Source organism: Myotis yumanensis, unplaced genomic scaffold, assembly GCF_028538775.1.
Source record: "Myotis yumanensis isolate MYYU_CA2020_CCGP unplaced genomic scaffold, mMyoYum1.0.hap1 SCAF_13, whole genome shotgun sequence".
In the NCBI taxonomy this organism is placed as follows: domain Eukaryota; kingdom Metazoa; phylum Chordata; class Mammalia; order Chiroptera; family Vespertilionidae; genus Myotis; species Myotis yumanensis.
Window position 1 is genome coordinate 10895682 of NW_027223764.1, and position 24677 is coordinate 10920358.

Here is a 24677-nt window from a genome sequence, read left to right on the forward strand (position 1 = left end):
TCGATGACTGAAAATGTTCATCTTAGTTCCTTATGGAAAAACTGCTTTACTACCCTGTCCAAAATTGGCATCTTTACATTTTTACTTTTATTACTCATCCTCACCCAAGGATGTTTTTCCCATTGACTTTTAGAGAGAGGAAGTGAAGGGAGGGAGGGGAGCGAGAGAGAGAAACATCAATTGCTTGCCTCTTGCATGTGCCCCAACCTCGGCCAGGGATTGAACCTGCAACCTGGGTACTTGCCCTTACTAGGAATCAAACCTGTGACCCTTTGGTGCTAGGGCCCACGCTCCAACCACTGAGCATAACAGCCAGGGCAAAAAATATTGGCATCTTTAATTATGAGTCTTAAGACAGACATATTTGCCTCTATAAATTAACCCCATTAATGGCCTGTTGAGATCACAGTATTCTAGGACACTTTCAACTGGGTGATATTAAACTGCTCTTGTACACTTGATTCTCAAAATCTGAAGCTTGTGCAGGTGGTAAGAATGCTGCTGGACTTGCATTCTTAAAGTCAGGTGTGTCTAAACACATGAGTGGAATGACAGAAGTCACCTATTTGAATATTAATTCTTTCCAAGGCAGGGAACTTGAGCTCTGTGGGTCAGGCTTGTAACAGTTAACAATAAGGGAAGGGCACTTGGGAATTCAGCAGTTGCTGAAACAAAACTCTGCCCCATTTTAGGGAGGGCTAGGAAGGGAGACAAGTGAAACATGTCAGATGGAGTCATATACGTGAAGGTGGCAGGTGGGAGGGTCTGATGGAAGTGACATTTGAAACAAATGAGAGGACAAGTCATGTGTGTCTGGGGAGTCCTGCAGTTTAGACAGAGACAACAAGAACTGCAGGCTGGAATGTGCCTGGCTTGTTTGAGGGAAGGGACAGCAGTCAGTGCAGGAATGAGCGAGGGCAGTATGAGGAGGTCAGGAGGTAATAGGGGCTAGACATGGCAGGACCTGTAAGGCAATTCCTGCCTTCCCTTTGGTGACTAAAGACTAGACATTTCTTCAACTTTTCTGAGCTGAGTGTAGAAAGACCAGGAACGGCCCGGGCCAGCGTGGCTCAGAGGTTGAGCATCAGCCTATGAACCAGAAGGTCACGGTTTGATTCCTGGTCAGGGCACATGCCCCAGTTTTGGGTTAGATCCCTAGTGTGGGGCGTGTAGGAGGCAGCTGGGAAATGATTCTCTCTCTTCATGGATGTTTCTATCCCTCTCTCTCCCTTCCTCTCAGAAATCAATAAACATATATTTAAAATGAAAAAAAAGAGAGAAGGACCAGGAACGTTCTTTTCACTCCAGTTAGAGGCCAGAAAGAAACATTCAAGATGAGAGTATGACAAAGATGGTAAAGAAAGACAACATAAATCGGGCTCGTTTGGAGTTAGGGCTCAACTGTCACTTGTTTTGTTGTTGGCAGCTATGGAGTTAGAAGGCCTGGTCCTCTCAGTGTAGTAGTTGCCTTCAGTAGTTAACGTGGTTGCGTACTAGAATCACCTGCGCACCTTTCAAAAATCCCAGTGCCAAGGCTGTGTCCCAGACCATTTCAATCAGAATCCTTGGGGTAACACCAGGTGTGGTATCTTTCTAAACTCCCAGGTAATTCTGGCGTGCAGCCACATTGAGAGCCACCAGCTCACATGCATGTTAAGTCCTTGCTTAAAGCTGATTCTCATCATGGTCCGTGAGGAAATGCACACCTCAACGTAAGTATCCACAATAGTTTATTATTTGAAAGACTTTACAAGTGGAAGCAACACATGTTTTTGGGGGTGAACCAGAGCAGGAGCTGGAGTTCCTGGGGGAAGAGGCCAGTGGGTCTCCTCTTAGAGAAGCCTGCTGCACAAGCTGGTCTGTGTTCCCAGTTCAGGAGGTTTTTACTCGGTGCTCTGCTTCGTCCACTGGAAAGTGCACTTGACATTGTTCCAGCTCCTTCCCCCACAGCTTCCAACTCAGCAGCAAACTGTAAGGGACAGATTTCGTCACCAGTCGTGTCCCTGTAGATAACATCTGAACATTCTTTCGGACATGTCATAGGCCCAACTTTTCATTCTCCCAAGTCAGACAACTAGAGAGGCTTGGAAATCTTCAGTACAATCAAACACATAAGTACTTAGAAGAAATCTGTCTTTCAGATTCAGAGCCGTGGTAGGTCAAGACTTGATTGAAAATTCTAAAGGTTTTGTGGAGTAGTTAGAAAATGAATTATAAAACAGCTTTGCAGAACTTAAGCATCTCCTGAACATGGGAAAGTCTAAGTGTGGGGACTGTTGACGGTTCAGTTTTACTGAAAGAAAGTTTTACTGAAAGAAGTCACAAAAGATCACTTACACAGGCTGGAGATCATGAGGAAGGGACAAAGACTTTGAAGAAAGGCATGTTCATAAAAGTAGCCTGAAAACCTGAGTGTCCACAACATTTATCATGGGAAAAAGACAAGATTTATTTAGTCTGGAGCTATGCTGCATTATAAGTTTCTCAATGCTGTTTTTCAAAGCTCCAAAACTATAGTTATAATTTAGTAGGCAGAACAACAGACAGAAGAAAAGACAAAATGAACGTAAGGCTCGTTTTTAATCCATGTTCCCACAAGGCAGGCTCCCTCAGAGCCCCTTCCAGCCGTCAGTACCTTAACCTATTCCTGCATGCTCTCATACAGGCTGTTGATTTGGGTCTGAAAGTACTTGGAAAGCTCTCCACGCTTTGCTTTCAATGTTGGTGTCAAGAGCCCGTTTTCAATGGAAAAGGGGTCTGGGTGGAGATAGATGCTTTTGACCTGGAAGAGAAGAAGAACATTCACACACATGCGTGCACACACATGCACATTTATTAGTGATTTGGATTTTCCTGCAGAGCCCTCTAAGTGCTATGTGAAGGACCTTACAGAATATTTCACCTTATAAAAAAAAATGGGGTTGAGGAAGTGGTAAAGAGAAAGAACAGTAACACATACCCATTCTCCCACACTTAAAATTTGGGAAAGAGATGAGTAGGGAGAAGGGGGAATGAATAATGAATAGCAAATAAGTGACTGTACAAATAATTACAAAAGGTCACTGCCATTTATTGTTGATGGGTCCATGGCACGAACTCTAAAAGCCAGTTCCTTGGACACTGTACATTTAAACCCCGATCTCAATGCAACTTTAAAACTTCCTAGAAGGACTTGAGAGACCAGGAGGACATCTGAAGTACATACCTGTTCGAAGGACTTGAGGCCACCTTCTTTCCCAACCTTCTGCAAGTCTTCTAAAATGGCTTCCTTTACGGTCTAAGAATGAAACATGGCTTAAAGCATGGCTGTTTGGAAAAGCCTACACGAAAGGTTAAGCATGAACCGACTCCAAATTCCTACAAGAGCTTGTTGGGATATAAACAGGATATGGGAGTACGTACGAGCGCATTTCATGCTTAATATTACTCAAAAGGGAAATCTAAATTGTAAAGGGGTTTTCTCTGAATGGCATTTTTAAATTTTCTATTTTCCCATGCCCTCCCCCATAAAGAGCATATTACTATAAAAAAAGAATGGTATTTGTTACTTTTAAACTTCCCATCCTAGCCTCCAATCTAATAAAACCAGTGTTTAGCGTTCAGCCACCTGCCACAGATTCAGGAAGAACCTGTTCTTCCAGACAGAAGGCTCTGGGAACTCATGGGTGCCCAAGCTGGTGGACCTCCCCTCTCCCACGATGGGCCCCAGGGTGGTGCATAAAGTTTTGCTACATGAGACTTACTTGGTTTTGGCACAGTTCTTCAAAGGAGCCCTTAACCCCAAGTTTGGCTGCAAATGTGGGGAGCACTTCTGAGTCAGGAACCACCACTGCTACCAAGGATGACTATGGAGAGGAAACAAGGCCGGTGAGAATTATTATACGGAAGTTTCCCAGTGGCTAACAAAGGCCGGATCATATCTTTGAAATAGACATCTCCCAAGATCTCTGACTCAGTACCAGTGTCCTACTCTTTCCTCACCAGATATCTCAAACTCTCCTGGAACTCAAATCCCATTTTCCCTTTACAAAAATGTTCTACTCAAATTTGATTGATCAAAGAGAAGTGTGGTGTTTCAACATTAAGCTTAAATCATTTCTGGCCTGTCCATCTGAACCCTCCCCCACTCTCCAAAAGCTAAGTTTAAGCCTAGGGTATATGACACAGTTTGTGCCTAAGGACTTCTAGTCCACTTGGGTATCCTTTTAATGAACGGCTACCCTTTAAGTATAACTGCTTATCAATCCTACTGACTTGTTTACAGAATCCATCCTAGTTTCAAACAATTATTGCCTTATTTTGAGATTTGGAATGTGGCTTGATTTCTTTAGTTCTACAAGCTTTTATCTTCTCATCCTAAACCCACTGAAACAGAATCCCTGTAGCCACCGGGATCAGCATGGTCTGTCCTAGAAAGGGCTATCATTAAAACAAAGTATTACCCGTAAGCTCTCCCCATGCACAAAAATTTGCTGCACTGGTCCACTCCTGCTGTACACGTTTTCTATCTTCTCGGGAGCGATGTATTCTCCTTGGGCCAGCTTGAAAATGTTCTTTTTACGGTCAGTGATCTTCAGAGTTCCATTCTATACGAGACAGACAGAAGACAGCGTCAGTGTTTCTGAGCCCCCTGTGGGTGGTATCTGTGGAGAGGCTGGTGATGTCCTTCTTTAAACTTGGCTTCTCTGGAGACTTTTGAGCCATCTTTCACTTCTCATTCTTGGCTTTGAGTAAAGGGTAGGTAAGGACCTGTCTGTACAGTGTGTCTCTTTGGAGGGACAATGTGGACCCTGAGAAAAAGCCCCCAGGACCTGCTGGGGTTGTGTAAATGGTTGTCTTATCTGCCAAAGAAATTTTGTAGCTATAAATATCTAATAGTTTAATGCCCGATTACTTCATTTCCAGCACTCCCAGAGGTAGAGAAGGAAGGATCTTTTATTAAGAATTTGGTGTCATAGCTGGTTTGGCTCAGTGGATAGAGCATCATCAGCCTGTGGACTGAAGGTTCGTGGGTTCAATTCCAGCCAAGGGCATATGCCTGGGATTGCAGGCTGGATGCCTATAGGGGGCATGCAGGAGGCATCCCAATCAATGATTCCTTGTCATTATTGATGTTTCTATCTCTCTCCCTCTCCCTTCTTCTCTGAAATCAATAAAAATACATTACAAGAAAACCAAATCTAGAATAAGTTAGATCTCCCCCTCCTTGACTCCTTTTTCTGTATCCCTCCAGTTAGATTTGGGAGCAGGCTAAACAGCTCTGCTGTGCTAATGTTAATCAACAAGTCAACAATTGTTAATATAGAAGTAGGGCCTGGATGGCTCTCTCCCCAGCCACCAGGGGTCATTTGATGTCTCTGAGCTCATTGGTCTGAGAAGCTTAAGCTCTTAGGGATTTGAATTGCAGAATTGGGACAAGTGTTAAATACAATCCACATGATCACACCTTAAGTAGGGCAGTAGACTGAACCAGCCCTGGAACCATCAATAAGGCTGCCTCAAGAAATAAACCCACAATCCAGCCTAACATTATCTGAAAGTGATTAATAAGGCTAAGCCCTTTATAACTCCAATTTGGGGACGCATATATTGCCCACATTTTATGCCTATTAGAGCAGAGAATGCATACAGAAGCAGATAAGTTAGCACGATACTACTAGACCCAAATCTATGAGATTCATCACCAGAACCAATGTTCTCAGAGTTTTCACCGAACATTCTGTGACTATCACTTAAATCTTGAGAATATCGAGCCGGAAAGGAGTTTCAGATCTGGTTACATCCCCACTCCCCAGCACATAGTAGACACCTTTTCAGAGGAGACCTTGGGAAATCCCCTACAGGGCTCCTAAATCTTCATCACAATTAAGCAATTATTTCCTCTCTTCTTAGAAAAACAGATGGGGTTGGCAGAGACTACTTATCTTTGCTTGTTAGCAAGCTTTAAAAAATGGAGCCATATATTCCACAGAGAGAGGCAGTAAAAGCCACTGAGAGGCAAAGCCTAGCCTCTGCACATGCCTAGTTTAAAAATCTTGCCTCCTTGTTTTGATATGTCTCTACGTGTTAGGTAGAAAGAAATGAATGTAACCCTTTGAAACTTATAAAAGGCAAATAGTGTGAGCCCATGGAGTTTTCAAATCACAATTTCTTTCTTAATAAAAGTAAACAAATAACAAAAAGAAAACACAGACTACTACACCCTTTTCCTGGAAGAGTCAACTAATTTTCCTTTGGCTGCAAGCAAATCTATTCCATTGTCACGGGAGTCACGCCAACTCAGCTGATCATCCCACTCACATCTCTGCCCAGCTTGTCGATAAGCAGATGGTTCTCCCCAGTTCTGCAGCCTATGCTCCCTGAATTTTCGAAGAAACACCCACCGGGAGCCAGCGACCAATATCTCCTGTGTGAAGCCAGCCATCTTTGTCCAGGGCTTCCGCCGTCTTCTCCGGGTCCTTCAGGTATCCTTTGAACACGTTGACACCCTTGATGCAGATCTGCACGTAAGAAGGTACAAAGTGATGACAATGGCAGAGGGTACTACTCCAGGTCTGGGTACTTTATCAAACACCTGTTCCCACCCTTACATCATCTGATGGTTTCAACTACCGTGTGAAGAGCACTCGATTGTAATCCCCAGGCGTGGGGGACAGGAAAGTGAGGTTCAGAAACATCCAATGCCTTGCTCAAGATCTCAAAGGAGTCTAACCCACGCCTGCTCACAAGGGTGTGCTCTCCTTAATACAAACATCCCCACCACCAATGCCTTGCCATGACTACTGGGAGCAACCCACCCACCTCTCCTTCACCGTTCACTGAAAAGTAGTTCATGTCTGGCACATCTTCCAGCTTCACGTGATTGCAAGCCAGGGGAACTCCGACATGGCCTAGAACACACCATACTGAGTCAGCTGGGAAACTGTAAAACGGTGATCATTCCAGGAATATTTCAGAGATACTTATGGATCGACTCTAAAAGGTAAAAGACTGAAAAATCATCTGCCAAGATAGGAAGGCCTGGACCAAAACCAGAGTTGGCTTTTGCCACATTTATCTAAACCCTTAAGTCCAAGCTCAATTAGAACCCTTCTCCCAACCACTGCCCCTCCCGCCCAGCAGACGGAGAACCTACCTGTTTTCCAGTCCCCGGGTAATGTGAATGTACAGCCAGCAGTGCATTCTGTTTGACCATAAGCTTCAAACACCTGGGAAGGCCAGAGAAGGGCTTTGAGACCGACTCAAGGTAAAGCAGGAGCTGGCCATGCTTTAAAAGAGGAGGAAAGCGAGGCCTCTGAGGGTTGGAGGTCACTTCATGTCATAAGACCTGGAGTTCACGCCTGAGCCGCTAAGTCGTCACAACTAAGGGCTCACTCAAAAACCAAAAGGGTCCAGAAATAGACCAACGTATGAAAAGTTATACTGTACTTTGGGAAATGTGGCATTTCAAGTCGATGAGAAAACGAGAGTTTTTCAATAGAAGAAAAGACTAGAAAAAATATTTCTAAAACAACAAACATGAGTATGATTACTATCTGAAGGACTCTTAGAAAGCAACGTGAAAGAGAACCAAATTATCCTGTGCCTGTTTTTCTGTAAGGAAGTGATAGAATGATTCATGGAAGAAATACAGATGCCAATAAGCGATAGAAAAGATGTTCAGTGTTTTCATGTATCTGATGGGCTAGGATTTAAATGATTGGCAAAGGCTCTCACTGTCAAAAATGTGGGAAAATAAGACCTCATGCATTATTTGCAGAAAAGAATAAAAAAACACACACAAAAACAAGACCTTACTAAAGGGAAGTTAGGTAATCCCTACTTGCCAGGATTAGTCCCCAAATTGATAATTGCATTCAATACTAATGAATATACAGGTATCCTTATCACTTCATTGATTATAACAGCAAAAAGAAAAGGTAAGTATCTCTTGTCCATCAATAGGAGACTAGTTATTTAGGTATATTCACCAAACTATTCCAAAACCATTAAATAATGTAGATCTTTGTTTGACAAGGAACAATATCAATGGGGCACTGTTTAAAAAGTATATTAGGCTGAACTGGTTTGGCTCAGTGGATAGAGTGTCGGCCTGCGGACTGAGGGGTCCCAGGTTCGATTCCAGTCAAGGGCATGTACCTTGGTTGCGGGCACATCCCCAGTAGGGGACGTGAAGGAGGCAGCTGATCGATATCTCTCATCGATGTTTCTAACTCTCTATCCCTCTCCCTTCTCTGTAAAAAATCAATAAAATATATTTTTTTAAAAATAAAATAAAAAGTATGTTAGAACCCTATGCCCTTTATGTAGGTTTCCATATGCATAAGAGGTGACTAGACGGATATTTTCTCTTGATTTTGAGATTTTTGGGGTGAGTGTCTCTTTGGTACTTTTCAGTTGTGTTTTCAATTTTATTTAAACAGCCTTATTTGTTGCAAAAGTGAAATAAGCTATCTTCAAAGGTGCTTGGCTTACCGGACATCCCATTGCCGCTCGGAGGAACTCCAAGACGGGAGAGGAGATGGGGGCAGCGCCAGTGACCATGATGCGCACCTTCCCGCCCAGGCTGTCCTGTTCAGTAGAAACAAAAACACCCGCTGAAGCCTCTTCCCCTGGCTTCATTTTCCTCCTTTGCAAGATGGGTTGAACAACCCACCCACTATTGTTAGGAGAATTAAACTTGGTAATTTACAAAGCACTTAGAATAGGGCCTGGTACTATGGGAAGGCACTTAAAACGTTAACTATTATTGTCACTACTACCCACAATAGCTGGGACCAGATCTGCATTTTTAAGATTTCCTCCTACAATTTGTATTTTTGGTCCCTTCAAATTACTTATAATCTCAACAGACCACCTTAAAAATATATATGAGAAAGTGCTAGAACCTAAATACAAAGCATTTTCTGAACTTGGACCAATTCCCTTTAGTGACAAACAAGGTTGTCCAGGAGAGATCTCAAATGATGAGTGAATACAGAAAGTAAGCAAGGATCTCCGGTTAAAGAGATGCTTGCCCGTCAACCTACCTGGATCTTTGCAAAGATGAGCTTGTCCCACAAACTGTCGCGTCTGATGATACCCCTTTTCACCTCATTGAATTTACTGGAAATAGCCATGTTCAACATGAACTTCTTCAAGGGAGTCTTGGCTGAATTTTGAACCTGCAGAGTGATAACTCCTTTTAGTTGGAAACCTCCGTAGAGACACACACCAAAGCTCATCCATGAGCAAGAGATGTTGCCATCTAGCTTCATAAGGAAGCACCTCTCATAATAATAAAGAGCCCAGAGAATTATGCCCACGTATAATTCAGAGCTCTAGTTCCTCCGGATACCTTGGCACACAACTTTGGCAACTGACATAATTACGTCTTCAAAAGACGGTCAGCACCAATCTACAACGTCACTTGGGACTACTAGATAATAACCAGCTCAATGGGCAGCACCCTGAGGGTTTCTGCTTTAATAGGTCGAATAAGGTACCACTTTCTCTATAACTGAAGTTTCCTTAGCCACAGCACACAAAGCCCAACAGACTTTTCTACTTCAACATTTCTTCCCTGTGAACTTACTGCTGACACCGTTCTCTTCTCAACTTTTACAAGACTCCCCCTAACAAATCATGGACAAAGAGCTGGAATTTAGACTCACACTAATAAAGTCTTGCTTTTTTTTTTTTTTAATGGAAATATATAAACGTTATTTATTTATTTATTTATTTATTTTTATTGTTTAAGGTATTACATATAGTATTACATATGTCTTCTTTTCCCCCCATTGACCTCCCCCCAGCCACTCCCATTCCCCGGCACATGCCCTTACCCCCCTAGTAAAGTCTTGCATTTTAAAAATAAGTCCCGGAAGAGAACTGTGTGTTAATACCATATTGTAAAATAACTCTCTCTCAAAAATTAAAAAGAAAGCCCAACCAACAAGTGAACAAAAATTATAACAACCAAATCTAACAATCCCATAGCATGAAGAGGAGCTGTTAGAATTGTTAGCAAGTCTGATAGAAATGAGGGCTCTCAGTGTCTAGGGATCATCTGTGTACTAGCATGCCGCCCGTCCTATAACTGGAGCCCCAGGATAACCCCCGGTGAGATTCACAAGCATGATGGGGAGTCCTAGGGTCTGAGCAGTGGGGCCAAACATGTGGAGAATGGCCTTGTGTTATTTCCTTAAGGCTCTCATGTCAATGGAAGTATGAGGTGCTCGGGCACACAGTCAAGAGCATGGGTGCTGTTATTATATTGCCTGGGTTCAAATTCCAGTTCTAAGAGCTCTTTGGAGAAAACAACCAAACCAAGACTTGAGTAAGAATCATACAAGATGAGCTTGAGACATCTTATGCAAGGAATCAACGAAGCTATTAAAAACCACTCGGGTCCTGTCAAAGGACATATGAGCAACACGATGGGGCTCCCAACTTCCAAAATGGGACCCCTGACTTCCAAAATAGGAACATTTGAACACTGAGAAGAATGAGTGAAATAGATTAAACATACAAATATGCAAATCACCAGCTCTTAATATTACAAAGAAAATAATCTCATTGGCCAGTTTTAAAGATCACCGGGACACCAATTCAGCATTCTGAAGATTGGTAAATAAAAGAATGAAATATTTGTTGTGCCCTTATGGGAGCATCGTAGCTAATGAATGAAAGAGAAATGATTGAATTAGAAAAATCACCATTTTGCAATCCCTAATGAAAAATAGAGCACTGATAAATGACAGCTAAATAATTATGTGACAGCCCTAGCTGGTTTGGCTGAGTGGATAGGATGTCGGCCTGTGGACTCAAGGGTCTCAGGTTCAATTCCGGTCAAGGGCACATGACTGGGTTGTGGGCTCAATCCCCAGAAGGGGGCATGCAGGAGGCAGCTGATCAATGATTCTTTCTCATCACTGATGTTTCTATCTCTCTCCCTCTCCCTTTCTCTCTGAAATCAATAGAAATATATTTTAAAAAATAAAAATAAAATAAAATAATGATGTGACAATTTGATTCTGTCCAGACCCATTATTAGCAGTGACTCTGAGCAAGTTATTAAACCCCTGAGGCTCAGTCTCTTCACCTTTAAGTTAGGGATATCAAGCATAGGCCTCATGTGCTTTTGTGAGGATACAATGCATGTAGATGCTATGAAATCAGTCTCTCTGAACTGAGCTCTTTCTCCAGATCAGGTCCAAGTGGTCTCACCCAGAGGAAAGGGGTTTATCACAACTGCATTTATAAATGTGGCTGTAAGTAGATGTGTGTAGGGAATGGGAGGCAATGGTGGAAGTGGACAAATCCTTAACAACATAGAGTCCCTAAGAGCCTCAGTCAGGCCTGAGCCAGACAGCTCGCTCACCCCATGGTCAGCCCAGTAGAAGCAAGGCCAGTACCTTATCGTAGATCCTGTTGAGGAGTCGAGGCACCACGGGAAACAATGTGGGCTTCAGTGTCTTCATGTCATCGGGCAGCAACCGAATGTCTCCCTGGAAGAACCCAACTCTGGCTCCACACGAGTACACAACAATCTGAAACCAAAACCGAAGAAAAGGGCTCAGCGCCAAAGGACCGCTTCAGGTGGGGCCCGTCTTCAAGAGGCTGTCACAAGAGACTCGGCCGCTCGTGGTGCCTCTTAGTCTGCGGCACTAAGAGAAAACACTGCCAATGAAACAAGAACATAATCGTGAGACTGTCCTATAATTGTGAGACTGCCCCGAGTTCAGAAATGTGAAAAAAAAGATTCTTATTAGCCCTTGCTTGTTTGGCTCAGTGGAAAGAGCATCCGCCTGGGGACTGAAGGGTCCTGGGTTTCATTGCGGTCAAGGGCACGTACCTAGGCCTGATCCCCAGACCTGTTTGGAGCATGTGCGAGGGCAACCAATTGATGGATGTGTCTCTCTCACATCAATGTTTCTCTCTCTCTCTCTCTCTCTCTCTCTCTCTCTCTTTCCCTCTCTCCCTTCCACTCTCTCTAAAAACCAATGGAAAAATATCCTCAGGTGAGGATTGAAAAAAACGATGTTTATTAGAATCAATATGTTATGAATCAGATATCAGCACTTTAGTCCAAGGAAGTGGTTCTCTCATTCATCATTTCATGCATCAACAGTATTTAAGAAATATTTAAGAATAGGGCTCACAGCCAAAGGATCACTTCACAGGGGATCAGAGAGAGGATTTCCCATTCCTACCACCACCTATGCTTTTGAAAGACCAGCATTGCTTTCAGTCCTCAAATCGGCCTCAGCCTGAGCAGCCCAGAGTCCACTCACAGAGGGGCAGCCCTCCTCCAGGGCACACCACCCTGAACGACCCTGTCTTAGACACTCTGGACATCTCACCTGGATCAAATGCTTCTTCCCTGGCCCGCTGTGAAGAACTTCCTTTTCTCTAATCCTTGATCTTTTAAAATCTTTGAACCAAAATAAAATTAAAAAGAAGAAAAACCTCTCTTATCCCAGGTCAGAATGAAGGGTCTATGGTAAGGTCCTGGCTCTGATCTCGCTCAACTCACAGGCACTGTGTGAAGGTGGGAGCAAGCTGAGTCCCAGTGGACACACACAGATTTAGCAGAGGAAGGCGTCACAGCGAGGTAGGGGAATGCCGGGATTTAGACTTAGCTGTGCCCACTCCCTGTCTATGCCCTTTACCTTAAAGAAAGGACTGTAAATGTTGGGAACCTGCCTTTGGAATAAAGGTGAGACTAAGCAAGTCAGGACTCCCTTCCCACATACCTGCTAGGGCCATGGGCACTCACCTGTACGACCCTCTCAAACATATGAGCCAAGGGGAGGTAGGATATGCTCACATCCTCGGGGGTGGGTGCAAAGCTTTCCTACAGATCGGGAAGGGGGAGGAGACAAAATCGGATTAATGCCAACCTTCTTTACCAAAGAGATTTAAGAACTACCCTTGTTAACTGTAGTTAATAATACTCTATTGTATATTCGAAAGTTGCTGAGAGAGTTGATCTTAGAAGTTCTCGTCACAAGAACAAAGAATTTGTAACTATGTGCAGTGATGGATGTTAACTACACTTACTATGAGGATCATTTTGCAATACATATAAATATTGAATCATTATGTTGTACACCTGAAACTATTATAATGTTAGGCATCGTTACATCTCATTTAAAATTTAAAATTTTTTTTTAACTACTTCCTTCCGTGAGTGCCCTGAAGAACTGGGAGAGGTGCCCTGGAAGCAAAGGATCATTTCACAGGGCTTTTAGTCCTCAAATCGGCCTCAGCCTGAGCAACCCAGAGTCCACTGGACTGCGCTGGGGTAGAGGTCTGCAGGGATCCTCAAAGACCACAGCTTGAAAATGCACAGCCCTCCACACAAAGATGCACATGTGTTTGTCCACACTCAGCACCTTAACCTGTTTTATTTGTTTTTTTCTTCTCTGCCTCCTCTAGCTTCAAGATTAAAATCTTATGACAGAGTCACATTCTAATGAGGACCTCTTTTTCAAGCTACCACTAACCTCCACGCATCTGAGGAAAGCTGAAGCATTTGAAACAACATTTTGATGGGTTAGCATGGCTCCTTTGGGGTCACCTGTAGGAAACAAGAGGTGGAGAGAAAGACCCTTTATGTAGCAAATAGGTAACCCTTTGGCTTTGAAATAAGAAGTGACATTCAATTGGTTCTGTTCCAAAGAGGCAAGCGCTTCTCCTGTCACCGAGTCTTTGTACAAGAGGTAGACGACTCTATTTGTGAATGGTTAATGCTCCCAGAGATTCTACTGCTGACAGCCTTCTGCCCTCACACAGGGAACAGCCATAGCTCAGATAGCAACACAGTAGAAAAGAAAAACCCAAGTAACCTCCCCATCCCTTGTGTTGTTTTTATGTTGAAGACTTCAGATCTAACAATGTTACCTAGCTATCACTTTATAAACCGGGCAGATGGAATGGATATAACGGTAGGTCATCATGGGCCACATGAAAAGCTATTAGGAGTTCTAATAGGTAGGTAGCTGCCAGGAGGAGGTGGGGTGCACAGTGATCTTTGTAGAACTATCACTGGGTTATATTGATTGAATGGCCAATCTAGTGGTGTCAAATTGAGAGCATGGTGGGTTGGGGAAGAAGGTTGACTTTATGATGCCATCTTTAAGACCCCTGAAATTCATAGCATGTAAACTCCTCTCAGTATGTTCAATGAAGTCTATCTACTTAGGCTTACAGTTTTCTATCTGGGTATCTGTACTCAAAAGCCTTAGGTGGTGAGCCCCTACCAGTGGTCAGTGACTCAAGCCATGTTTTTGGCTGACCTGAGGTCTTGGCACAGCTTCATGGGCACTGACCTGTGGTCCCACTGGTAAAGCAGACGATGCCCAGGTCTTCTGGTTCAGGAGGCTGGAGGGGGGAGCACAAGGGCTTAGTCTACCATGAGCTTTGGAAGTTGAATAAGATTGATTCAAATTCAGGCAGAAGAAAACTTACCACGGGTTTTCTGAAATTCTCTTTGCCTATATTCTACAAGAAAGAAAGACATAAGTTGAGTTGGATAGACTCATGACAAATACAGCCCTCTTCCTTTTCCATGAGAACAGATCTATGGGAACATCACCAAAATTTCATCTTGGGTCAGGCTCAGAAGCCCTATGGAAAAGCGTAAGGTCTAAATTAAAAACCTTAAGAGGGAAGAAAGACCCCAAATGTCTAAACTTCCACCATACTCTTAGGTGTAATCATCTAGGACCATTGCTAAATCTTTTTGAATAATATGTTTAGTTGACATTTCCAGGCTTACTACATACCAGTCACTTTCCGGAGCAGTTTATGCAATTATTAACTCAGTTCACTCTTTAACACCTCTGTGAGATAGAGACTACTTTATCCTTGTTTTACAGAAGGGGAAGGGAGATACAGAATAACTTGCCCTAGGTCACCTAGTTCCAGGACCGTATCCTTAACTACCACCAACCACTGCACTTATAAATACTCCCCTGAGAGCTCTGTGCAGGCTGGCCACAGACCTTTCTCCTCCCCTGGCATGGTTTCTGAGTTGTCCTGAGGAAACTGTTCTCGAAGCTTCACAGCATGAGTCTAATTTACTCCTGTCCTGCCACCCCTGGGGAATGACAGCCTGTGCACTTGTGGAGATGTCGGGCCAAGTAGATAACACCAGATGCCCATGGCGTCAGGCCAGCCTTGGAGTTGTGAGTTGTGTTTCAGACCATTACCTCAGCATCCAAGAAGGATAAGAGCTCAACTCCGATCTTCTCCCCTCTTTGCTTCAGGTCATCCTCGAAGGGATTCATGAGGATGATCAGTTTCAGGCCTGGAGTGAGGCCCTTCTCCACGTTTTCTAGCAGGACTGATGCCTTTTGGGGTGTATCACAGATCACCATGGCAATATCAGCTGAAAGCAGAAACAGAGCCAGAGGTCATCTTCCTGCTCTGCCATGGACCTCATGCCTTGGGAGGAGGAAGGGGTTTTTGAAAATGTCAAAGCAGTGGGTCCCTTAAAGGATATTAATTATGTCTGCAAATCTGATGGTAATGCGTAAAACCTAAAACATTCCATTGATAACAAAGAAGCTTAATTGAAGCAGAAGCAGAGTTCCCATTGTGTGCTGCCAACTGAGTTTAGTCTCTAGAGAAGCCACAAAATTCCTTCTGCTTAAGAACACAGACGACTCTCAAATCGCTTAGGTGTGGTCCTGACAATGTGTTTTATTTGGGGGAGGCAGAATGGGGGTAGAGGGGAAAGGAAGGGGCAGATGGGATTGTAGCAGACAAGCATTTTATGATTTTAAATGTTAGCCTTTGCTTTGATACTTGTTTACACAAATAGCAAACTCCTGATTGTGTCTAAAGTTCAAGTGGATCACCTCGCTTAATCGACTATTTCTGTGACAGAAAGTAACATCTTGGATATATGGAAGGGCTGTTACTTGTCCATTGAACTTGTACTTGGTTTGAGAATGGTGGTGTTTTCTACAGACTTAGTATAAACATTGGTCTATGCGGGTTCACTGTACTGACTTACACTGACAAGAATAGGAACTTAGACCGGAAGTTTCACAGTGATTAGTCATGCGCTCTGGCCTTGTCTCCAGTGAGGCCAAAGTAAATAGCCTAGTCCTCTAAACTCCATTGTCATACTATGTCACCTTAAAGCATTTCATTGACTCCTCTCTCTGTGCCTATCCCTGCCTCATGGGCTTTTTGTAACTTCCCTGTAAATTCTATGTAGGTACTACAAGACAGCAAAGACGTGAGCATTTTTCTGGCCACAGCATCCCAAGTCTGCTAACAAAAGCAGATCTTGAGCCCTGACTAGTTTGGCTCAGTGGATAGAGTGTCGGCCTGTGGACTGAAGAGTCCCAGGTTCGATTCTAGTCAAGGGCATGTCCCTTGGTTGCAGGCACATCCCCAGTAGGGGGTGTGCAGGAGGCAGCTGATCGATGTTTCTCTCTCATGGATGTTTCTAACTCTCTATCCCTCTCTCTTCCTCTCTGTAAAAAATCAATAAAATGTATATTTTAAAAAAGCAGATCTTGAGGAATTACTCAGCTTTAAGAAAGAAGCAGTTGTAATGGAATAGCCAAATCTTACCCTTGTTGATAATGTATATGACGGCTTCTGCTCCCAAGGTATCATACAGGGGCACGGCTACCATGGAGTATGTGTAACAAGCTAACTCAGAGATGATCCACTGCATGGAGAGAAGGTCAAGTAAGGACAAGAGAGCACTTGGAAGAGGAAAAGTATTAACTTAGTCATTTAGCCAACAAATGATTTTGTGGTTACTTTGCGTTTTTAAAAAATCACTGTGGGGCCTTAGGACTACCATAGCTAATGCCTCAAAGTACAGTTAAATAAAGGAGATAAGAGGCACAGAGCCAACTATAATACAAAGGTGGGCCAGGATACAAAGGTAGAGTGTGATGAGTTCTGTCCATAGGAACTATGGAAAGGCAGAGGTCACTTTCAGGGGTGGGGTAAAGGGGATCGGGGGCTGCTTTGGGGAAAGTGACGAACATTGGGCAGGGGTTTGAAGGACTGGTACATTTTGGTTGTGGACGGGGAGACAGAGAATGCATTCAGGGAGTGAACACCGAGGTGGGATAGCATGATGTCAATGTATACACACCAGGAAGCATGAAGAGGGAGAGAAAATGAGTCTAGATGCCATGGGCTGAATTGCAGCCCTAACCCCCAATGCCTCTCATATTGTACCAAGTAAACCAAGGAGGTGATCAAGGGTAAATGAGTTCTAATCCAACATAGCTAGTGTTCTTCTAAGAGGAAGAGACATCAGAGATGACAGAAAAGGTCATGTGAGGACACAATGAGAAGGCAGCCAACTGCAAGCCAAAAAGAGAGGTCTCAGGAGAAACCAAACTAGATGACACCTTCATCTTGGACTTCCAGCCTCCAGAAGTGTGAGAAAATACAGTTCTGTTGTTTAAACCATCAGTTTCTGGTATTTTGTTATGGCAGCCCTAGCAGGCTAATTCACTAGGTTTAGTTCCTCATGAAGGCTGGGTGTAACAAATTAATTCCAATCATCGTAATGTTTAAAATTGGCTTTCAATGGCCAGTCTCCATAGCAATGGATGCCTTGGTTTACTTGGTACAACATGCAAGTTCCAATTCTGATTTGAATACATCCTTTTCTAGAACAGCCTCAAACTCTTATCGGCCAGTACCTTTCAGCCACCTCATTTTCATCATGCAACAAACAGGCTGCCTTAAAATCACTCTTAATGGGCTGGGAAATAAGAGAAATCCAGTCACCTAGCTTAGAGAACCACACATTCAAACAGGAATTAAGGAGGCCCAGAGCTGTAATTCTCTCAAGGGGAAAAATATTGAAAGAATATGAGATCTTTAAATAGCTTTGGTAAGTCCTCAACAAGTGTCAGAGAGCTGGATCAGGGGTGGGTTTAAAGTCTTTAGGCTTAGCCCTGACTCATTTTCTTGAGTTAACTTCAATGTGGTTACCTCTGGCCTGTTTTGAGCAAAGATGCCAACAAATTGGTCTGGTGATGGCTTATATCCTTTATACAAGAGACAGGATCCCAGGTACTCTGCTCGATCAGACACCTACAAAAGAGAGAAAAAGAAGAGGTGGGGGGAGCAGTCAAAACCCAAAGGAGACCATTAGCTTGGCATATCACATTAGCAAAAGAATCTATCCCAAACATGGGCCTCACTTACCTGCTTGTAGGACAGCCATCTGTAGGGCTGGTTTGGTTTTCTGTACCCCAAGCAAGGCCCATTGTCTAAAATCATAACATTAAAAGAAGATTAGTTTCATTTGCAAATCCTTTGGACCAGAGAAGGTAAAAGGGAATTAGGAAGAGACAAACCACATATTGTAAATCTCGTTAGAATGTGAACTTCTCTTATGTGCCAAGGAAATTCAAAGGCAATAAGTAATCAGTTCTCAAAAGTAAACTACATTTGAAACATGTAGGAAATGCTAGAGAACAGAGTGGCTCAGTGTTGGAATATGTGACCCCCACGGTAACAGGCATGAATATGGACTAGCCCACATAACGTGAACCAGTAAAAGTCCACAAGTAAACACAGCCTGAAAGGGATAATCTTGAATTGATCTCCCCTATAATACAAAAATGTATGCTCATACAAATATAGAAAAAAAATCAAAATATGAGCTGTTAATAATGTCACATAACTACCATTATTAACAGTAATATTATTTTCATAGTTCCTTTGCATATTCTATAAAGTTATGATATGTGTGTGCGTGTGTGTATGTGTGTGTGCATTTATCCTGCTTCCTTTCACTGTTTGATATAAACATTTCCATGTCATTACTTATTCTCTGTAGAGATTTTAGTGGCCTTATTTTGGCCAACTGACGAAGGGTTCTACTGTAGTTTACTTCTCTCATTGTGGTTACTAAGATCGTTTTCAAGTTTGACACCTTAAATAAGCCAATGGAAAATATTTTCAAATTAATCATTTCAAACTTAGTGCATTTTCTTAGAACAGAGTTCCTAAAATGAAATGACTGAGCTGTGAGCTGAGGGAGGTTGGAATAGCTCAGGTTTTTTATATGTAGCACCACAATGCTTCATACACCCCATTGTGACAATTTCTTTTTTCCCACCAGCAACATTTCAAGTCATAGACACTAAATAGTACCCTTTGAAACATGTCTTGTGGTTTGATAGGTTTAAAAAATTAAGACGTTAGCCTACAGTTCTTTAACAGCGAGTCAAATGGGACCTTTCCTTTGTTTGTTGAACTTTGTTGACTCTCATATGTTCATGTACTTTGCCTGTTTACAGGAGAGTGTCTCCTGAAAGGCTGAAGCTCAGTCACAGGAGCCACGGAAGTTGATAGGAGGCTAAGGAACATGCCTAACTGGCTGAAAGGCCGAAATGAGACCAAGTTATAAATAGAAAAGTACACGGGAAGGGAATTGGACACAGTGGCTCTAGCCAAATTGCTGAGAGAGAATCAGGTCTTGACAAAAGGAAGCATTCAGAGAGAGTGTTACTAGGAATCCAGAGGTAAATACGTAAACTTCCAGACTAAGTGACAGAGGAAAAAGGAAAGAAAGCAGGAAAGAGATAGCTGCTCTGATTAGAAAGATATAAAAATAAGTGAAGAGACTGTCCACAGGAAGTGCTAGTACTTTTTCTTCCTGCTGAAACAGCTGCAGAAAAGCTCAAGAAGTCAAGTTCCAGACTGTAATTTTCCATGAAACTGGGCAAGTCTTGTGCCGTTAGGTGCTCAGCCCAGATTGTGTGCCTCAGTGGTCTACTAATGAGATTGCACAGACATGAATCACTAGGGATAGCTACCATTGACGGAACGCTTACTCCATGCTAGGCACATTCGCTCACCTGGTCTTTGCAACTATTGTTATCCCCAGAGGTGACAATATCTGAGAGTCAGAAGGGCCTGGGATAGCTTCTTCAAGCTCACTCAGTAGGTGGCAGAGCTGATGAGTGTGGAAAAAAACCACCCTGCATCGCCTTGTCACTTCCCTATAGGTGAAAATACTAGCAGAGGCCCATGGCCGAGGAACAAGTCAAATAATTGGCCCAAAGGGACACCAACTGAGGTCTCATTAAACTCTATGTCCTAATCAGCTTCAGTCTAATTAGCCCAAGTCCTTATCAGGCAATAGCCTAGCCTGTGATTAACTTCTTCAACACAGATCTCGCTTGTGTTTTAAGGTGTGGCTATCTAGAAAGAGTCCACCCATTAACAACTGGGCAAAATCACTGGCCTAAACTGGGTAGAGTTGAAACTCCAGCATGCAAACCCCTCCCCTCAACCAAGCATTATTAAAAATTCAGATTCTTAGGCCTCACTATCTGGAATTCTGATTCAGTTTAACAAGGTGGAGCCAGAGGACTTCATTTTAAATATTATTCACAGGAGATTCTCAACAAAGACCATCTACCCTGGGTAGAGGTGAAAAGATGTATTCAGTCCCAGAAGGGATCAGAAGTGTCATTTTTCTGTGGAAACAGCCAGGCCAGGTTGCTCCAGTCTGCTGACAGGAGGTGCCATTTTAACTTTATCTGTTTGGTTTTAATTTTGTATTGAAAAAAATATCTAAATGAAGTATCTTATGCAACATTTTCTAGTTCTGTCACCTTCAGAATGTTCCTGAACCTTCAAGTCTCTGGTTTTTTATTTTTAAAAGTGAGGAAGGTAGTAACTAATCCCTGAAGTTTAGGGAAGATTAGTAGATATTATATGAGCAGTGCCTATTGCATAATTAGCACTTGACAGGAGCTGACTATTAAACATCATAGTCATAGCTAAAGGCAGAAGAGAAGGGAGGGATAAGAAGTCACATAGACAAATCTATGCTTGGACAGAATGTCACCTCAAAGAAAAAAGATCTAGGGAGGGCTATAAGCCAATAGGTTTTGAAAGGAAACCAGTGCACCTAGCATTGTGTGCCATGATAAAAGATGTAAGTACTGAGGCTTGATACATTCCAAGTGAACCTACTAAAGCCCATGTGGCCCTCTTTCTAAGAAAGTTCAAAAGATAATTGCCTCCTGTGATACCAAGAGTAGCAGCCTGGGGCCGTAGTGTGGTATTGGGGTCAGGACAAGGTAAGAAGTCAGGAGGCTTAAATGCTAATTCTGGCTCCGATCCTGCATCTGGAGAATTGCATTTATGAAGAGCACATTCCTAAACAACTATGTACTAACGTACTAGTGAGTTCCTAAAAATACTTTCATGCACATTATTGTTGGCTGTGTAACAACAACTTTCAGGGAAGTTCTTGTGTTGTGAGGGACAGATTCAGAGCGGCAAAGTGGGTTGCACAAGGTCACATAGCTAGAGATGGAAGGACTGGATTTCAAACCCAAGGCTGCCCTGCATTGCTTCCCGACATTGTGATTTTCTAATTCCTGCCTCCATTCCAACACTGGTAATGTGCCCTGCATTTCATATGTAGGGATTCTACCCAGACCACAACTAGGTGTTTAGAAGTGAGACAGGGAAGCAGTTAGAGAACAACACCCCAATCTGAGTCTTCTCACAAGTCAGGTGAGACTGCCAGGCTTACCAGACACAGCAAGTCCTCTTTTAAAAACTTCATACATCGTCTTGGCATCTGAGAAGTAGTAGCTTAGGAGTTCATTGCTCTTCTCGCGAGCATTCTTCCTCGCTCCTCCCTAAGATGTAAGGCCACATTTAGGGCAAGCCGAGTCTCTCGCCACCCTTTCCAAACCCTTATGAATTGAATAGAAGGGAATGTAAATGCTGACCATTGAGGTTACAGGAACCCCCCTCCCATCCTATTCAATCAATCAAGTCTTTAATCTCAAAACTGAAGTCTCCACATCATAGAAACCCAGAGACTATCACAGATATTTTTTGAGCCATCTCCCACCACCCTTCTAGGAACACACACACACACATACACACACACACACACACATACACATAACACACACGAGAAATGATCATGTAGGTTTTCTTGTTTGGTTTTTGTTTTGTTTTACCTTATATCTCCCCAGGAAAACATAGCACTATTGAGTGTCTGTTACAGAGAACTTCTATCTTAGGTCACAGCATTAAGAGTTCCTGGTTTTGATCCTACAACCTCTCTTTGAAATGATCTATATAATATTATGTTTTATCCTTTAAAAATTCATACCAAGTTTAGACATCTATGAAATTCATACAGTGTTCTAGACACTATAGACGCAACGTAAGTTAAGACAAAATTGCTGACCATGAGCACCTCATAAGTGAAAGCTTTTGGAGTGTGGGTGTAAGAAGGGAAAACACACACAAATATAATACTGTGATGTACATACTGAAATAAAATATATTTGGGAAACTAATGAAGACACCAATTCTGTATTAAGTAAAAAAGCTAGAGAGAAGAAGTGATATTTCAATGGCTTGTTTATCCTTTAAAGATAAATAAGCATTGAACAAGAAGATGTGGATTGGTAGAGGGGAGAGAAGGATGATTCAGAGTGAAGGAGCAGCCTGAACAAAAGCACCAGGGCAAGAAAACACACTGCAGAGCCTGGTGGGCAGCCAGAGAACAGGGTATTTGAGAAAGAGGGAGTGGCTAGGGATGTGTTTAGAAAAGTCAGCTGGAACTCCAGGGCTTCATGTGGATCTTGGAGCTGCACTGGAGTTACAGGCACGGTCCAACCCTCATGAAAGTTAGTCTAGAGAGAAGCAGGCATCAATTACATAAGCATAAAAAAAGGGGCCATTCAAGTGCAGGCTAACACATGAACTCTGAATTGTCTAGAGCAATGGGGAAGATTTCCACGAGATGTCGCATTAAGTCAAGAGGTTAAAAAAAGTTTTTTGTCTAGTAAAGGAAGATAGGGTCTTGCCATCTGTTTTCAGAGATGGGCTGAGGAAGAAGGAACAATGAAAAGTGATTTGCATTCAACTTTAGGCAACTGGATAAGAAGAGATGCATTTAACTACGATGGAGCAGGAAGGGAAACAGGAAAGATTATGGTGTGTGTGTGTGTGTGTGTGCGCGTGTGTGCGTGTGTGCGTGTGTGTTTAGGGAGATGACATGCAATAAAGAGACTCATTGACCTTGAGGTACTTGAGTGTCACTGAGGTGGACTGGAACTCAGGGGAAAGGTCAGAACTTGAAAGTCAGGTTTGGGTGTCATTGCCTTTTAGGTATATTTCCAAGTCATAGGAGAGGGAGGATTTTCTCAGATGTGAGGAATTAAAGCAGGGAATGGCAGACTCTGGTCTGAACTCACATCTGGCCTGAACCTGCTTTACAAATAAAGTTTTATTGGAACAGAGCCATGTTCATTCAATTACATATTGTCTGATGCTTTCACACAACAACAACAGAGTTGAATAGTTGCAACAGAGCCCATATGGCCTGCAAAGCCTGAACTGTCTGGCCTTCACAGAACATGCTTGCCGACCCCTGCTTTCGAGGAATGAAGAGATGGTGATGCTGAAACTCTAGGCTGAGAAGAGGAAAAAACCTCAGAGGCAAAGAAAGGCTGTCTTGGAATTAGAAAGAAATTTCGTTGAAGGTTATGAAAGGCAAAAAGAGACGTTGTAAAAAGAAGTTCCAAATCAATTGAGAGGAAGGTTGAAGGAGAAACCATTGAATTTGGAAGTTAGATTATGAGTGACCCAGAGAAGTTTGGGGAGATGGTAGTAGTAAAGGTCTGACATCTGAGGGTTAAAGTTTAAATGAGGAAATCAACAGACTACTCTTAAAGAACTCTGGTGGAAAAAGGAAGGAGTGGAAAGAGATGGTAGCCTGAAGCAGCAGGATCAGTGGGAGAGGACAATCATACAAATGCACCAGAATAAAAGGGAACGTGGTGGGCAGCGCAGTTAACTCTGAATCAGAGTCTCACATAGAGGAAAGAAGTTCAATAAAAGATCAGAAGGGGGTTAGCTTTACAAAGGAATGGGAATGCTTTCTTTCTCTGAAAAGGGTTGAAGACGAAAAATGACGAAGAGAACATTCTTAGAGCTTTTCCTTTGCTCAGTGATATAAGAAGCTGTATGATTTGCTGTAAGTGGGGGGAATTGAAGGGAAAGGTTCAACTTCTGCCTGTTTTAAGAATCAATATTAACTCAAAGCGGGAATTTAACTAAATAACTCACATTCCATTTTCAGACACTGGGTATCTCAATAAAAATATTCTCCTAACCCCAAAGTCCTGACTCTGTCATCTAGATCAGCCATTTTAAACCTTTTCATCTCATAGAACACATAAACTAATTACTAAAAAATATATTTTTGGCTGATTTGACAAAAAAACATAGGTATAATATTGATTCATTCACACTGGATGGCTATTGTTGTGTTGGCTGTTGTCATTTTTTTATATTTGACAATCTAAGGGAAAAGAGGTCAGTGCCACTGACTGAACAATCAGGTATGGTGTATAAAAAAAATTCTTGCACCACACCAGTTCAAAATCACTGCTCTAGATCATACATTGGCAAACTTTTACAGTAAAAGGATAGATAGTAAATAGGCTTTGTGGAACACATGATCTATTCCTTGTTTTAGTTTTTACATATCCCTTTAAAAATGTAAAAACCATTCTTATCTTGCTAGGCCCATTTGAAAAAGGGTGGATTTTCCTTGTGGGTTGTAGTTTGACAACCCCGATCTGGATTACTGGTGTCTTAAGACCTAGCTGAGTTTTCCTTTTTATTATGAAGGATAATGTGTC

The 24677-nt window shown here is 42.6% G+C and overlaps 1 protein-coding gene and 1 pseudogene across 2 annotated transcripts in view; both read right to left on the reverse strand.

Annotated features, from left to right (window-relative positions):
- Positions 1-1713: 1713 nt before the first annotated feature.
- Positions 1714-24677, reverse strand: part of ACSL5 (acyl-CoA synthetase long chain family member 5) — a 41195-nt gene continuing 18231 nt past the window's right edge. For both annotated transcript variants that reach the window (XM_070432285.1, XM_070432284.1), the window contains exons 3-22: positions 21539-21647; positions 18184-18248; positions 17968-18069; positions 16576-16675; positions 15198-15376; positions 14455-14487; positions 14316-14367; positions 13491-13564; positions 12761-12838; positions 11397-11531; positions 9030-9164; positions 8476-8571; positions 7136-7208; positions 6802-6890; positions 6384-6500; positions 4443-4586; positions 3744-3845; positions 3206-3277; positions 2636-2782; positions 1714-1969 (exon numbers count right to left, since the gene is read on the reverse strand). In XM_070432285.1, coding sequence (XP_070288386.1) covers positions 2642-2782; positions 3206-3277; positions 3744-3845; positions 4443-4586; positions 6384-6500; positions 6802-6890; positions 7136-7208; positions 8476-8571; positions 9030-9164; positions 11397-11531; positions 12761-12838; positions 13491-13564; positions 14316-14367; positions 14455-14487; positions 15198-15376; positions 16576-16675; positions 17968-18069; positions 18184-18248; positions 21539-21647 — 1896 coding nt within the window. In that variant the 3' untranslated portion in view covers positions 1714-1969; positions 2636-2641. The remainder of the gene's footprint in view (positions 1970-2635; positions 2783-3205; positions 3278-3743; positions 3846-4442; positions 4587-6383; positions 6501-6801; positions 6891-7135; positions 7209-8475; positions 8572-9029; positions 9165-11396; positions 11532-12760; positions 12839-13490; positions 13565-14315; positions 14368-14454; positions 14488-15197; positions 15377-16575; positions 16676-17967; positions 18070-18183; positions 18249-21538; positions 21648-24677) is intronic.
- Positions 21977-22096, reverse strand: LOC139022293 (small nucleolar RNA SNORA25; annotated as a pseudogene).